The sequence below is a fragment of the Psittacula echo genome (genome assembly GCF_963264785.1).
Source record: "Psittacula echo genome assembly, chromosome: 5".
NCBI lineage: Eukaryota > Metazoa > Chordata > Aves > Psittaciformes > Psittacidae > Psittacula > Psittacula echo.
Genome location: NC_137739.1, coordinates 33,764,128 through 33,781,224, shown reverse-complemented (window position 1 = coordinate 33,781,224; position 17,097 = coordinate 33,764,128). Strand labels below are relative to the sequence as shown.

Sequence of the window (17,097 nt, the reverse complement as noted above, 5' to 3'; positions counted from 1 at the left end):
GGTTATAGACTGGCAGAACTGTTTAAAACCAAGCATTTACTGCCCGTCACAAAAAAAAAAATTAAAAATCTTCATGAAAGAGAAAATTAGTCCCCCTGAGTGACACTGTTTGCGTATTAGCCCATAGTATGGGCTCTGCCAAGTTACTCTCTGACTGACTGCTGCAGATGCTCTTTCTCAAGTATTCTGAGTGAGATCTTTAGTGCAAGTCTTCGGGGACAAACAATAGCACCTGTTCCTCACAAGATAGCAGCCCAGTTAGTCCATTCATGTATCTTTAATGAAGCTCTGGGGCAGATGGCAAAAAATGGCATCATCAACAACTTAGCACAGAGGAGACAAAAGGGGAAAGTGCCAATCCAACAATACGCTATTTTTACGAATGGGAAGAGACAGAGTCAGAGTGTTTCTCAGGCATCTGCTACAGTCTTGGTTTACAGAAAGACCTCAGAAACATCTCAGCAATTAAAATTTCTAGGCATGTAGCCGATTTTATGAAATACACCTACCAACCCCTCCTCCCAACTTCTCCCCACATCAGTAAAATCAAAATAATACTGATACCAATATTAATATTAGAACCCTCAGGAAAAAGTAAAAAATCAGGTGTTTACTGGGGTTTTTTTGGCATTAATTTTATATCTTCACTAATTCAGTGACACTCTCTTCCTTTCTAATGTTTATTTGTGCTTTTCAGTTGACTTGTGCTGAAAATCGACACCTATGTATAGAATAATTCTGGGTGAAAATAAAATTTACCTAGGAATAGTATTTAATATGTGCCAGAGGGAAGACCCATGAGAGGGAATGTTGACATTCAGTAGGGTTTTTTTTAACAGTCTGTATAACTCTCTGAAGTGTAAACTCAAACTTGCACTTTAAATGTAAGCCACCTTTAGCCAAAGCTACACTGATTTATATAGGCTGAAGACCTGATCTGGCATTCAGAATAGTATTTCAAGGAAGAATAGCAGATTTCCAGAACGTACAATGGCAATTCTCCACACTTACAGAATTGTTTTTATTTGAGAGAGTTTTAAAAAAAAAACCAACAAATTTTTTGGATATGATGGAGTGGATCCAACTCTACAGGATTGCATTGGGGAGTAACCACTGGATTTGGTTCTTACGTATCTCAAATTATATTTAAGACACTACGGTGCACAGTATTGCTATGGGTATGCATACACCATGTACTCACGCATGTGCTCACCTGATCTCTTCTGTGTTTTGTGTTATTATGTCTGTGTCATGTACCTTTGCAACCCCATGGAAATACTTTCTGTGTGTGGTGACCGAAAGAGATATTTCTTAAGCCACATGCCCATTTGGTTAAACTGTAGATATGAACTACTGAAAATTATTGTAAATTCTATTGTATCGAATTCCTTATGATATATCCTACAGTTGTTTCTATCAGACAAAGCCTGTGGTTTTCATTTGTTGTATTCCTGTAGAGCCAGTGTAAAGGAACACCACACAGCAAAACGAGGACCATTTTATCAGAGGTAAATGCCTGTGCTGGGCACATGGGATCAACTTCAATCTAACCAAGTTTAACTCATATCCTAAAACACACAGCCAGGCTTACCTCAGCTAAAATGAGAGAAATAACTGCTCAAAGCTAGTTTCTTTCACGCCCCAGTGCCATAGCAGTAATTGCACAAAGACCTTTTCATTGTAAGTTGATTTTCCTGAGAAATGGATTCAAAAAATACTGTAAAGTGTTTATTTTTTGCTTGACCTTTATTAACCTACATCTTGCAGCTTTCCCAAGAGAAGAGTTGTTGGTAAATTAACCTTCATAGACACACACAGTAGCATTTCTGCACTGCATCAATGGTTGTGAAAGTAATGGGGATATGACAAGAAAATTTGGCACTATTTAAACAATGTCATAGGTCACCATATGGGATTTGACCAAAAAAGTTTTTAGGAATTAAATGGAAAAAAAAAATTGCTTGAAGTGTACTTTAACTTTTTAATAGTATTTAATGCCACCGATTTATGGTAGGATGAGGGCAATTTTTTTTTCTGCCTAAAAGCCCAATTTCTTCCTACATTTACTGGCTTTGATATATAAACCATTGTATGTTTGCTTTACTACTAATCAGAAAAATCATAGTCAAACCCTTGGGTACTTCTGGGGCTAAGGAATGATGGATAACAACTATTTGTGATCCTAGCCGCTATCTCCGAAACACAGGAAGCATAAACTAAGAAACTAGAAAATTAACGTGTGGATTTAGCAGACACAATTTTATCACAACTCCTGTTTTCTATATGTTGAATACGAATGCTGGTATAAGGTGAACAATTTTTTTCTTTTGCATGTTTTTGCTTTTTTGATACATTTAGTAATGTCAAGTTAAGTTTGATAAAGTAGGTTTTATTCTGAAATGGTCTCTGAATACAACTCCTTAATTACCAAGGTACATGATAATGCATAAAGCTATAAAACTGCTTAAACAGACAATTTATATGTCATAGTGAGGTGTGTATGGCAAAGGATGTTAGTTTAGTTGGGAGCCAAGATGTTGGAGCCTTAAATCTTAAGAGCTGGGTTGTTGACTAGAAGACTATTTAATAGATTTTGAAATAACATACCTGAGTTGTTGGTATATATATGAACAGTACAATATTGTATGATCTCAAAATTGAAATTACCCTAAAGGTACTAAACTCTGATCATCAAGATAGCTGCTGCAGTGTTAGGTTACTTCTAAAATGCTTGTCACTGCTGTCTGTGGCCAAAGATGAAACCTGTGAAAAATTATTAGAAATACATACTCCTCTTCTTTTTAAAGAACCTATGGTGTATTAGACAGGTTTTATACCTTTTTACCTTGTGCCAGGATGGGAAATATTAATAATACAAAAAATAGTAGAGGACCAGGAAGAAGTACGAAAATGTGAAGTTCACTAAGACTGTTACACCTTTGAAACTGAAGGAGAACAATGTTAGTGAGGGCTTTGATGTGATAATGTGAAACTGGCAGGGATTACATTAAGGCAAAGGTTCTGTGGGACTGTGTGAACACAAGAACACTATCACTATGGGAGAAATACCTGTCAAGACAAATTTGTGCTATTTCTGATCAGAGGCTCTCTTCTGTTTAGCAGGTTCAGGGTCACATGCCTCCGCTCATGATCCCAATTTTTCCACACGACCAGCGGACGCTGGCAGCGGCTGCTGCAGCCCAGCAGGGGTTCCTCTTCCCCCCCGGAATAACTTACAAGCCAGGTAAGATGACAAGAATGTGAAGCTATTTAACATTTTAAGATATTAACTGTAGCTTCTTGTGTGATCTGTCTCATGTAGATGATACATAACAGGTGTAGCTGGTTGGAAATAGTGTGGAGTTTTTGCAGCTCCGCTTGAAAAAGCCTTCTGGTTTTCAGGAGGTGGATGGAATATTGGTTATTGACTATAATGATTTTTTTAACCTTTATTTCCCATAGAATCATTTGCTCTAAATGTATTGGCCCACTTGCCTAGTAATTTGCTTCTCGTCTGACCTGTGCCATTATGCAAATGCCATTATACGTATCTTTAATTAATTCTGGTATCTTCAGTATACTTGCCTTTTGTGCAAAATTCTAACTCTTTTGTTTGATTTCAATCTGAATAATAGAAGGTTTCAGTAGTTCAATCTCAGTCATCATTCAGACTTGTAACAGGTCACATAACCTTGTAATGAAATATGTTTTGAGATGATTTAGCAAATGTTATGATTTCTTTCTTTTTTTCCTCCAAGTTTACAGGACTCCTGGGGAATTCAATTAGGGATATAATGGTTTGAAGCTACTTTCAGAGCCTCCTTGTAAACAGGGCTTTAAATGTTTAAAGACACATTCCAAAGGAATTCAATGTAGGAAGATAGTTAAGTAAATAAAAGTCAACCTTATTTTCATTTGTACATTCTTTGTAAGTGACCTCAGTCCAGAAGGAGCAACCTTATTTTGCTCATTAATTCCCTGTCAAGCTGCCTTTAGCATATTAACCTGATAACTAATAACTACAAAACATATATACCAGTATCTTTTTTTGACATTAAATATGAAACGTACAAAGTAAAGCATTGATCCTGCTGCCACTGATATTAGTGGTGTTTTTGCTGTTGACTGCAGCTGGAACAGGGTCAAATCCAAAGTAAAGCCTCATAATAGATGTTGTAAACAGCATACTAATTAAAAGGCAGGTTGAACCTAAACCCCTAAGTTTACTCAATATTAGATGAAGTGAGGCCAAACAGGATTTCAGTAAGTATTTCCATTTGTCCCACTCTCTTCTGTCTCTTTAGACTAGAGACATTCCTTTTTAAACACTGAATCTTTGTCCTTTGTTATTATCTTTGTTATCATCTTTGTTATCATCTTATTTTCAGGTTTAGAAATCCAAAAGTTCTTCTCCTATTTGACAAACTGGTGCACTCTCTGCAGTGCTCTGAAATGGAGCTCTGAAAGACACCTGGCTCTAGATGGCACAGGATGATAGTTATTCACACACATCCCCACCTTGTGACAGTTGGGGACCAAAGTGAAGAATATTTTATCTTCACAAACATAAGAGTTGCCACTTGTGGAAACTGTCTGTGACACACTGGCTAATAATTTTCTTCTCACAGCCAAGAGAAAGCATGTGCTTTAGTTTCCTTCCTTTTCCCATATTAATCTGAGATACTTTCTGAAGAGTGACTATTAATGATTAAGCTGCTGGTTGTGCTTCTGCCTGAAAGCTGATATGTCAAATTGTGTTGTGTTGATTTTGGCTCTGTAGGCTGCTTTATAAAATAATGACTTGGGAAGAAGAGTACCAGCGGGATTTCCCGCACAAGAACAGATTTCTACACTTATTCTAAAGTGTTTCTTACAGTACTTATCCTAACACTTTATCAAGCTTATACTGCTTTATGTGTGATCCTGTTGACCTCATAGCAGCAGGTGATACAGATCTAGGGCACTTTTTTACTTACTGGAAAACAGAAGGAGAGATCTGTAATACAGGTTTAAAGAATGAAGTGCAGGCAAAAATCAAGGCCTAGATACCTCAGAGCACAGCTAAGCTGTTGGCTAGTATGTTAGTAGTTTATACGCAGCTGTTGCTAGTAAAGACCAGAAGTCACAATGATCTGATTATTCCCAGTGACTTGCAAGAAATGAGAATATTTATATTTTTAATGTATTTATTAAATTTTACAGTGTGTGTGCCAAAGGTAGCTGGGCAGGTCAGTAGTTTTTGTTGGAGAGCCATAATGATAAAAAAATGCCATTAACTACACTTGGTATTGATTAACTCCTATTTTTGGCACTCTCGGCACGGTAGTTAAGGAATTAATGAAACTGGAGATTAAGCTACACTCTTTCATACAGAGGGTTCTCCAAAGTAATTTCTGAGGAATATTTATGAACTTGACTGCTACTACCTGTTCTCTTCTACTTTTGTGAGAAATGAAGCTTTCACCTCTAGAACTGTCAGTTTAAACTTGCTTATACTTCTGAGGAAAGGTAGCAGGTGGATTAACCCTTCAGATACTTCCAATTTTCTTCTTGGTTGTCTGTTTAGGTTCTAATTCATTTTACTCTAGTTTGATCTAGGCAAGACTGAGTTTTGACACAATCGCTTTTATTTGACTTTCAGAAAATACAGTGAAAGGGATTTCAAAAATAGAAACTATGGGAGCTGAGTACTTTTGAAACTGTGTCATTTAGGGAATGTCAAATACTGTATGCACAGTCACTTAATTTGCATTGTCCTCAAAGAAAATGGGCTAGATATAAGCCAGCTCCAACTTGGAAGCAGCATATCACTGTTAGTGTGACAGAACAGTCAAGATGAGAAGTCCTGCCTTGGTGTACAAGTGGGGATATGATTATGTGCACATGTTCATGCAGATATATCTTCATAGACTAAGTGGGAAATGATTTTGTGGCTGTTTAGTTCAATGCCAAGATAGCAGTTACTGAGTACTGGTGCAAATATGCACATAGACTGCCTTGAAGTAAGAAAATGGCATTCCTATAACAAACTACACTAGGTCATGATCTCAATTGAAGGACCTATAGAAGAGAGGAGAATTTATTAGGTTCTGAGTTCCTTCCAGCATGTTCCTTAGTTGCTTCTAAACTCCTGAGCTCAGAAAGTCATTATGAACAGAAAACCTGAGAAATTGCTGATATACAACTATGATTCATATTAAAGCCTGACAGGACAGAGTTTCCTACTGCCTGGCAGGAACTATAACATGAGGTTGCTGTAAACCTCTTTCCACCCCCTTCCCCTCCCTCCCCCACAATATTTTGGAGCTCTAGGAGGTGAAACAGTCCAAAGTTAGCAAGTACTGATGACAAGTAATAATTACATTAGGAAAAAAAATCCCCAAAGCCCCATGCTTCCTTATGTATCTCAAAGTCATGTAATATAATTTTCCGGCATGGTAAGTACTAATTGAGAAATCAGAGCTGCATAGACCACCTAATTAATTTTTTATACATATTTCAGTATTTATACTGTATACTGGATTAATTAAAACTTTAGGGCGCTGTGCATCTCAAATGACTGTTGTGACTATTGACCTGCAGGCACTTGACAAGCCTAGTAGAGTACCTGGTTGTGGGGGCAGCCACTTATTCCAGTGGGAAGCTGAGACTGGCAGCTGTTAGGAAGCTAATACTTGCCCAGAGATGCTATGCAGTTAATATAATTATTTTGTATTCCAAGTACAGCAAAACAACTGTGCTGTCTTTCAGACTGTGACCACTATACTTACTACTTGGAACTGGTGGGTAACATAAGTATCATTATATCTCGTCTTCCAGTTCAAATTTCCCTTCACTTAACCAACCTCATGCATCCAGGAAAAGTCAGTGGACTGGAGTATCCCTGAATGTGATTATCGTGTCCCCATTAGTGCTCTGGGTCAAGAGGAGAAGACAGTGAGCGGCATAAGGAGGAAGACAGTTTCCTCCTCCATCTTGCAGTGCCTAAAGTATTACCTCCTTCAAGTTTTATGGCTAAGAGGGAATGGGGAAGTAGAATGATGATGGAGTATCGATATAAAGTAATGCTGGGGAGGAGCCAGACCATACTTTGAGCAGAGCTCAAACAGAGCTCCAGTTTGCTCTGAGCGGAGAGTGACCGCTCCCCATGCTGGCTGCATTTCCATGTGACTTGGAAATGAATGGTCACTCTTGCTTGATAGTCTTCTATTATGTCAGTTCTTTACCAGATGTGGAAAGCATCTCTGAAAAAGATTGCTGAAAATACAGACATAAGGTATGGAGATTGTAAACCTCTGTTTTACAAGGGTTTGATATGCTGCAGTGTATTTTCAAAGCAGGTAAAGTGTGTAAAGATGATGGTTAGAATGCTAAGAAACAACTCCTATCTGCCTACCTAAGGCATTCTACTTTACACAAAAATAATTCATAAGAGATTTTTGCAATGCTGGCAATACAATGAAATGTGAAAATGGATACAGTTTTCCTAGGCTGGTGGCAAAAATAGTGAGAAATGGAGCCAACGTTTTGGCCTGGTTCCTACTTGCATTGGGGCAAATAAATAGTAACTCCTTTGAAATCAATGAAAGTAAAATTAGGTAAAGCAAAACAAACAAAAATGTCAGGCTTATTGTCATCCAGCTGGACCTAAGAATGTGTGACATATTTGTCATCAAACTAATTAAACTCCTTAATTACATAAATAACATCATCCTAGATCTGCTGGATTTCACCGATATCCATCACTGCAGTTTCAATTTGGAAGAGACCTTTCAGAAGTTTTTCCTGAAAGCTGTAAGGTAGTTTAAATTTTACATAGCACAGTACTCCACTTTCATTAGGCTGCTGTTCCTGTTGGCAGGTGAGAACAGAAAGCATACATCAGATCAACTGTGTGCCGAGCTGGCCGTGTATCTCTGCATGGCAGAGGTGCTACATAAGTCTTGTTTCTAATGAAAATCCCTCAGGACTGCATTAAAGTCTGCCATGTGTTCCCTGTTGGGTTTTACTGGTTGGAACAAGGAATTTGTAACCTCAGGATTTGTTGTAGCAATCCGTATGTGCCTCAAACCTAAATGTTGAGGTAAGAGCTGGAAATGGTAGGGGGCAGCTGAATATTCTGAGCTGGGAGTTTGCACTGAAGTTCTTTACCTGCAGACAGGCAATTGTTGGGGCAACTGATTTTGCTGTGACATGAGGATGGCAATAAGGCAGTGTTGCAGCAAACCCTGCTCAGATCTAAGGCAGAACCGAGGTGGTGTCATTGGACAGGGGAGATGTTCCATAGTATTGCCATAGCCAGCTACCTGTAGTAAAATCTTTCTCAATCCTGATGCCTTTGCACAAACAAAATGCATGCTCTGTATGGGAATATTGCAGAAGTGTATCCCGACTTGCTGTATCCTGGCTACACACTGAGGAGATATATGCTTTACTCAGCCTGTTCAGTATGCCTGAGAGAGTAAGGCCCTGGAATTTGTATCTCTTAAGTCTCCTCCAACTGTTTCCTGTGAGTACACATGGAGAGAGCGCAAGTGGCAATCTAAGATTCATGCATAAAGAGAGATTTTAAGTTACAATCCCAAAATGGGGAAAATAGAGGCTTTGTAAGTCAGGTAAGGAGAATCAGTGTATGTCTTACAGTTGTGCTTTAGCGAAGACAAGTAATAAGCAACACCTTTCCCCTACTCCGGGTCTCAAAAGAGCCAGACATCCTTCTTTACTTACAGCTCACAGAGCCTTGATCTGGAAAGTAAGTCCATGTATCCTATAAATAATGTCCACTAAGCTTCATCACTTCATCCAAGACGAAAAGAAACATTTACATTATTTCTATATAGAATTACACAGTACAATTGCTCACTGCTTTTATTCATTTGGAAATGTTGCTCAACCTGACAAATGGAAAAGAAGTCTGGCATACTTTTCCATGGCTTGTAAACATCAATTTATATATAAACAACAGCAGCCAAATGTAAATAAACAATCAGCACAGCAAGGAGATTAAAGAGATCAGTTTGCAAAATATTACAGAGTTTGTTCTTCTGGCATTCTTCTCACTCCTGGTTATCAAAGGCCAGCACACACCGGTACCTCAAGCAGACCTGTTTGAACATGTTCTGCTGCCTTTTGTACAAATTTAAATGAATGGATTCTTATGCAAGCATTCCAAATCGAGAAACAAATTTGAAAAAAATTGCTCCAATACACTGACTGATTTCTTGCCAAGACAGCTACTGAAAATCTTCTTGATCCATTCTTGCACTGAGAAAATGAGAGGGGGAAATATGTAATTAAAAATTAAAACCTGTCCATTCCCTGCATGCTCAGCTTCCTCAAGGGAGAAAAGAGTACCTCTGCTTTTACTGCTTAGTGTCAGGGAGGTACTCCAGAGCTAAGAGAGTATTAATTTTTGTTCTCAGCACAGGCATACCAGGACTTAACCATAATTTAACATGTTAAAAGGAGGGGGGAAAGGGACAGTATTATGTTTCAATAACAAATAAATTACATAACTACAAAGTTACTTTTCCCGTAACAGAAGAATGAACTGTAGCCAGCAGGTGAGCAAGAGAACACTACAGGGTGTGGTAGAGACACTATTAAATTAACTGCGAAGACAAAACCTCTGTGTGTGCACGCGTGTGTATAAAATATCTGGCTATTTCAAACCATAGGAGCTTGACAGCTGTGAAAAAGGAGTGCCGCAGGGAATTCTTTTAGAGTTTGATTTTTTTTAAAATATGTTTGACATGGAAAATGTTTTAGTACAAATAAAGCAACTGGTATTGAACTTAAAAAGTGTATGCAGAGGGGGAGGGAGAAAGAAGAGATTGCTGTACAGAACAGGAATGAATAATTCATGATATTTAAAGAAAGAACACCTCTGAAATGTTCTGCAAGGCAGGCCATGCTGATAAGTCGGATGGTTGTTCCCCCACTTCCCTCCCATTTAAAGCATCACTAATTCAACATCTTTGTGATTTTTGTAAAACCTTGTAAGATATTTCTGAAAGAAACATTATTTAACTTAGATTTAGACCTTATTTATTCAGATAATTTCATATAAATATCAAAGAGGTGACTAGAATTATTTAACTGTAAACAGACAGCTTTAGTACTTTAAGAAAAGGATCTAGGGGTTGTTTTTTTTTAGTTTTTACAATTTTCTCTATTTTTTTTTTTTTTTTTAAGAAACCCCCCCAACATCATTGCAAATTAAAATCAACCTCATGGAAGGGGGAAAATAAGAGGAGATATTTTGAACATTACTCCATAGGAGACCAGTAAAATATAGTGTTAGTGAATGCATTATAGCAAAGCTCCATGTGCAATCAGAATCCAGTTGTTACTGGACTGTGTACAGGCGCGTACTGTGCTCAATAGCCTGATGAGGTATTATGGATATGATACAAAGAGAACTTCTGGATTAGACATGTACTATTTATTAAAAAAGTGAAACAACAAAACATTTAAACTCAGCTGAATACAACAGCACTTCAGGTGGTAAAAAGGGAAGGTTCTGAGGACTCCAGTGACTACAAAGGCTCAGCTATCATTATTAATTTGAGGGGATTGGCAAAAAAATTCTAACTCTTGGAATGTCCTTATTATATTATTTTGGATTTCTGTATTTTCCTTCATTGCTACATTCTGCTTTTAGTGTGGAAAAGTTTATGTAAAGCAGACTGATTATTGTAAATCTCAAAAATGTACAGAGGAGCAGCCAGTTAAAATGTAGCCTGTAGATAGTACATAACACTGCCTTTAAATAAGTAGCTTGAGCCAAAGTGATATGCCATTAAATAATAGCTACTGTGCCATTTATCTATCACTGTTATGAATTTTTATATTATACAGATTACACTGCTAAAGTATTTCAGCCTTCCTTCTTTCTTTACATTGGTTAATAGTCCCAATGGCACTGTGTGATGCAGATATGTAGGAACACCCATAGATGCTATAAGATATAATGTCAGCATTCTTATTTTGGATCAATTGTATCTCCTGCTTTCTGGAGCATTTGTGGTCCCCTCAATGCAGAGGGCACAGATTTTTCAGTTTCCAGTGAAGAGAAGACAGAAATTTTAGTGCCTGAATCTTCAGGTAACTGAACCTAATCTATCAACTTCATTAGGGTCCCAGATCTAAAAGAAAGTTAAAATTGTATTTCAAGCTATTTTTAAAAATTATTTAATTTTGCTTTTCTCTACGGCTACATAAACGAGGTGTCCTAAGACAGAGTAAAACCAGAATCATCCTCAACCTGTGAGCCAAATAGATATCTTTCCCAGGAAAGAGCCACTCAATACTGGAAAGAAATCACCTTGCATTAAACAGCAACGAAATTTTTTGAATTGTAACAAATTTCTTCTGTTTTATGAAACATGTGGTGACAACTATTTTTTTCCTCTGGGAACCACTGGGGTTTCCTGGGGTATCTTGTCTGTGTGTCTATGGCCTTAAGGCCCATTTTGCGCCCAAGCTTATACGCTTGATTTGAACATCTGCTTTTGAAAATTAAAATCATGAGTATCACATTTATGTTTTGCCAGTTTGCCTACCAGCTATCTGCTAACAAAAAAGTTCCAAGGGAGAATGGCAAGTCCATGCCCAGCGAAGCCGTTTGTTTTTGCAGATGTTTAGGCTTAGAGGAGTGCTGTGGAGCACAGACAATCCTAGGTCCATGTTTGCACTTGTCTGCTGCTATTCTCTGCTCATTGTCTGAACCTGCACGCATTGTTCTCCCGACAGGTGATAACTACCCTGTGCAGTTCATTCCATCAACAATGGCAGCTGCTGCTGCTTCTGGACTCAGCCCTTTACAGCTCCAGGTATGTGCCAGAACAAAAAAATGTGGGATTGAAGCCAACATTTTAGGGGAAAACTGCTAACCAGCTGTATGCTAAATAATAGTCTGAATGTTAAATAATTTTTGAGCACAGCCCAGGAGGATTAACACCTTATGTACTTATGGTACTGCAAATGTAGCTACGTGTGGCCAACCTTGATACTGTGAGTGAAAGACATTGTTCTGTGTATTTTATATTGGCAGAGTTAATAGTGTTTTTTTTAATTATATGACCAATTGATGGGAGATAAGTTCAAAGATCTTTTTGTACTGTATTTTCATTTAGTCTCTCCCTTGTAACTGCAATGTACTACCTTGAATTGGAGCAGTGAGTGTATCAAAATAAATGTGTGTTACTGGGGTATTTTCCTTATTTCAGACAGTGTGGTGCTGACAATACAATAAATTGCAAACTCTTTAGCTGTTGTCTTTAGGTTATCTCAACCTTTCTGTGCATTAAGCTGGTCAGAAGCCAAGCATGGTCAGGGGCCTTGGTTTGGACATTCATTTGTTTTTGGCATATATAGAATGAAATGTTGTGAAAGAAAGATTTATGTACCGTATTATTAGCTAGCTTTTTGTGGCAAGGAGTTTTTAATTTCACGAGAAAAGACACAACAATGTTATAAATAATGAAGAAATAGTCAAAAGCTTTCAGAGTTAAAATGTGTGTAAAGGAAGTGACAGTGAACGTGAGAGGAAAGGCCATTAAAGATGCATGTAACTATTTGCAAGTAAACCTTTGAAACCCCTGTATGAGTTAGGTTAGAGTTGGGTTCAGATGCATAACAAGAATAAATTGTGCTTAAAAAAAGCACAATTAAAGAGCTACCATGCTAATAGCCAAATATCTACTTTGCTTATCCATGTGCAATTATATCATTTTCCAGAGGGACCAAAGCAAATTAAAAATCCTCTCATATTTACCTATTGCTGATATTCTTGTCACAGAGTTTACTTAGGATGAGAATGGGACCAGATCTCAGTGTTCACTGGTGGTCCAGAACTGGTGAAAAAGACCCTTGAGCTTAGGTCTGATCTAACCTACAATCAAAACTTGAAAAGAGAATGCCCTGACACTGCAGGGAAAGATCTTCAAAAAATACTGTTGGGTCATGATAGTATTATATTAAGACTGTACTTTGGACAGGCTTCAAACCAAAGGGAAGTTTTTCAAAAGGAAAAGTAATAAGGTATCTTTGAAAATCTGTATTTGAATACTTATTGAAGCAGAAGTCTCATTAGTTTTAGTTGAGAAAAGACTTTAGATATCAGCTTTGTGAATAGAGACTATTTTTGCTACCTTTGAAATTCAGCACAACAAATAGTGAGTCTACATAAGACTGCAAGGCAGAAAAGGATAAAAACTGTTCAACTGCAAAAGAAACAGGATCTAAACCACTAACATTCTTTTCTTTTACAAGATCCATTTGTAGCTTGACCCACAGATCTATTTGCACATCAGCCTTGATTAGAACCTACAGCAATAGTACACCTTCATTAATCTGCAGAAATTATAAACTGAGCTGTTAAACATGATGAGTGCAAGTAGAGAGAAAACAACCAGCAAAGAAAGTGGTGCAGAGAAAGTGTGTTCAGAAACATGTAAGTGCTAGAGAGGCCTAAATTTTCCTTCAGACGTATTTGTTGTAAAAGAGGAGGTTTTTGTTTGTTTCACCCTTTTCTATTTTATCTTAATTTCACTTTTATGGGATTTCAAAGCCTTTAATGTTTCATGGTCATGAGAGCTTAAGTAGTAGAGTACTTAACCTTCAGTTGATACCTGCTCTTCTGTCAAATGGCTGAAGTAAATTTTATTTATTCATGCTATTACTATTTTCTTTGTGTCAATTCCCTAAATGTTCCCTGCCCTAAATGAACTCTTATTTGGGTGTGTTTGTTGGAGAGAATTTGTTGTTATACCTGATGCGTCATGAAGACTGTTAGGGGTGTAGCATTTCAGCTCATTTTTCCATCTTTGCTTCCCTTCCCCCTTCTTTCTCTGTTTTGTTTCCTTTTTTCCATGTGCCCCACCCTCTTATTTATTTACACGAATGCTGTGACCATGGTATCTGAGTATTTCCCAAGTGCTTAAAAGTACTGATCACAAAACTAATCTCTGCTCCTTTCAGCCAGTGGGAGAAATAGCTAATTAATTTGCAGGTTTGGTTTTGTTTCTACATGTGAGCGTGCATGTAATATCTATGTTTGGAAAACTTGGGAAGGGAAAGCCACTTAAAGTAAAAAGCTTTGCAATAGATCTAACATCTCAACTTTACCAGAGCGTTATTATTAGTTCCAAAATCATATTCTATAATCCATATCCAGCTGCAGTGGAAATTCTGTCAGCTTCTGTTTTATAATCTCTTGTCTTTTTTCAGTTATGAGTTTTTGGGATGATCGTTCTTAGGTAGGAGCTAGCAACAATGCTGTGTTCTCATCTTTCTCTGTGTTAAGACAACTTCTATGGAAGTTCTGAATCTAATAGCACAAAAACAAAGCTTACTCCCAGGTACATCATGTAACAATAGCAATTGTTCCACGGAGGATATTTCTCCAGTGGGCAATTTGTAATTAATAATTTGCCCATCTTATTCAAGCTATTTAACACATTGGAATCAAAACGTATTTTCTCTGAATTGTATGTTTGTGTTCACCCGTGGGTTATGTTAAAAAGCTGTTGGAATTATATCTAGGAATTTCTCAAATAACTACTTTCACTCTCATGGACCTCGTATTAAAAAAAAAAAAAGTAAAATAAAAGTATGAGGTTCTCCTTTAGCAACAGACCTGTTTGACCCATCCACTCTGAAGAGTTTGTATCACATTGATCAGCTAGTGGTAAAATACCATTAATATTCAGTTGTAGCTTTGAATATCATAAAATAAAGTAGTAATTACCACATGTTTATGCCAGTCCATGTTCCTGATGTGGTGGCTTGCTCTGCTTTGTGTTGACATCAGATAGTTTCTTTTTATTTCATGAAGGTGACATTGATGATGTTGTGTTCCATACTTCCTGTTGTCAGCTCAGCCCTGTCTCGCCAGTTTCTCAACAACTTCGCCAAAGATTTAAATATGTGGACCAAGCCTTGTTAGGAATGTCGGCATAAGGGAGGGTCTTGCTGATGTGGGAACAGTTCTGTAGGTACGGTCTAAGAGGAAGGGCCAGGCTATTTCTGTCACCCCTGCAGCTTCAAACAACTGAGTGAATTGCGTCAGATCAACCTTCTGCTAAATAATTTACAGATATATCACCAAATACACCTGTAGCAGGTATGCATAGTGGTGTGTGAACCAGTTCTGATGCATGTGTGTAACGGAAGCGTGTTGCTTTAATTAATCAGCGTGAGCAGTAAAACACATCAATAATTTTATTTTCCCTTTGCTCCTCTTTTTTATATCCATTTTCTCTGGAGTTTCTCTCCTTTCCCCTTTTCCCTGAAATTTTTCCCTAGCTGTCAGATGATTGCACTGAGATTAACTGATTCTAGATAACGTGTGCCCAGTAATCTTCCTAAATGAGTGAACTTGATCAGGAAATGGATTTTCCCAGCTCTCACGGTGCTTGTAGCAGTAACCTAATTACTGGGAAGTCTCCGTGGCAGAGGTGGCACCTATATGTCCTTACTTTCAAACAAGGAATGTTAATATATGGTCTTTATTGTTTTAAAAAGAAAAAAATCTGCCTTTTCTCTAGATATTTCTATCAAGTGTTCTATGAGATAAATAAGGAAATGTTGCAACTCTCTCAATCGCAACTGATAAACTGTTGATAGAAATAGAAACGCTACAATGATGCTAGCTGAAGTTATTCCTAAACAAAGTGAGCTCTAGGAAAAAAAAGAAAACAAAAAAGCTTTTGTTCATAACTCTTTCCCCAAATTATTTGTGTAATTTGTCCTTCAAAATTTATTGCTTATAACACTAATGAACCTTGGCAAGTCTTAAGCATAGCTGCAGCTGTGTTCTTGAAGCCTGAAGTTTTTATAATCCATTTTAAAAAAAATTAAATTTTAACTAAACACATATTTGTCTATTTTCTTCCGTCCCATCTTATCCTACTCCTCCATACTCTCTTCTAACTGCAGAGAAAGTAAATGACCTTTTTTTATACTGCTGGGTGCAGATCTAGTGTGCTGCTGAAGCATTGCATAGCCTGCCTCAGGGGCACAATATTAGTAGAGGGAAGGCCAAAGAATGCTATTTTTAGTTGAACAGTTCAGCAGATGGAGGCATGAATACTCATATATCTGAAGGTTGAGGGGTTTGAACCATTAATTTTTATAATGAATTTAACCCTGGGAACAATCAGAAACTGTAACTCTAAGGTTACAATGCTTTTGACCTTTAGAGAACAGAGGGCATTCAGTACAGTAAACAATATATTACATTTCTACTTATTCCAATTCTCTCACACATATAAATTTCAGGACATAGTTGACATTTGCTTTCCTCAGCTATTTTAGTGCTGGTCCTTAAAGTATGTCAAGAAGAATGTGCAGGAAAGCGGCCAATGTAATGCGACAGTCATGTAAATATGGCCTTTAAATAGCTAAGATGTTAAATGTGGCTTTTTATGAAGAAATATTATTCTCTGGAACTAGAATCCTGGTGACTTATTATTTCAATGAAAAAGATGTTTTAGTGGACTGCTGCTCTTACAGAGTTTCCTCTATATGGTGTAATCTTAAAGCAATTTTTTAGTGGGGCTAATGTGATCTGATAGTGATAGCTCACACTGGAAGTGATTTGGTCCCACTCTGGTACCGCATCATGCAAAGTGATGTACCTGCCTTATGTCTTATGCAATGATGCATGCTCCTCTTCAACAAATATAGCAGTTAAATATCACGCAGCTTAAGTATTTCTAATTAAAATATCTCCATGTGTCAGCATATTGGTAATGTATTATTTTAATCCATTTATTTTGTTTATGAAACAGTGACATATGTTTAGATTGTGGAATATATGAGCCTTAAAAATCACTTTATTGAAGAAAATTAATTTCTACAATGCTGTCTCAGTAATGTGTTCACTCACCCAGTCAGTCACTGGCAGGGCTGCCAGTCTTAATGTTGGTTAGACACAGTTTAACAGTTTTATCTGACATAACACTCTCGGATATAGGCAATAATAATTTTTTCAAATGGAAAACCCACAGGGTTTTCTTTTTTTTTTTTTTTTTTTTTAACACGGTGAAGAATGGTGATTGGGTAAATGTGAAAGAGGTTTGGTGAAACCAA

At 37.3% G+C, this 17,097-nt stretch overlaps 1 protein-coding gene across 2 annotated transcripts in view; it reads left to right on the top strand.

Annotated features, from left to right (window-relative positions):
• SOX6 (SRY-box transcription factor 6) overlaps positions 1-17,097 on the top strand; it is a 248,787-nt gene that overhangs the window by 140,830 nt on the left and 90,860 nt on the right. For both annotated transcript variants that reach the window (XM_080619786.1, XM_080619787.1), the window contains 2 exons: positions 3,121-3,244; positions 11,755-11,834. In XM_080619786.1, the coding sequence (XP_080475912.1) occupies positions 3,121-3,244; positions 11,755-11,834 (204 nt within the window). The remainder of the gene's footprint in view (positions 1-3,120; positions 3,245-11,754; positions 11,835-17,097) is intronic.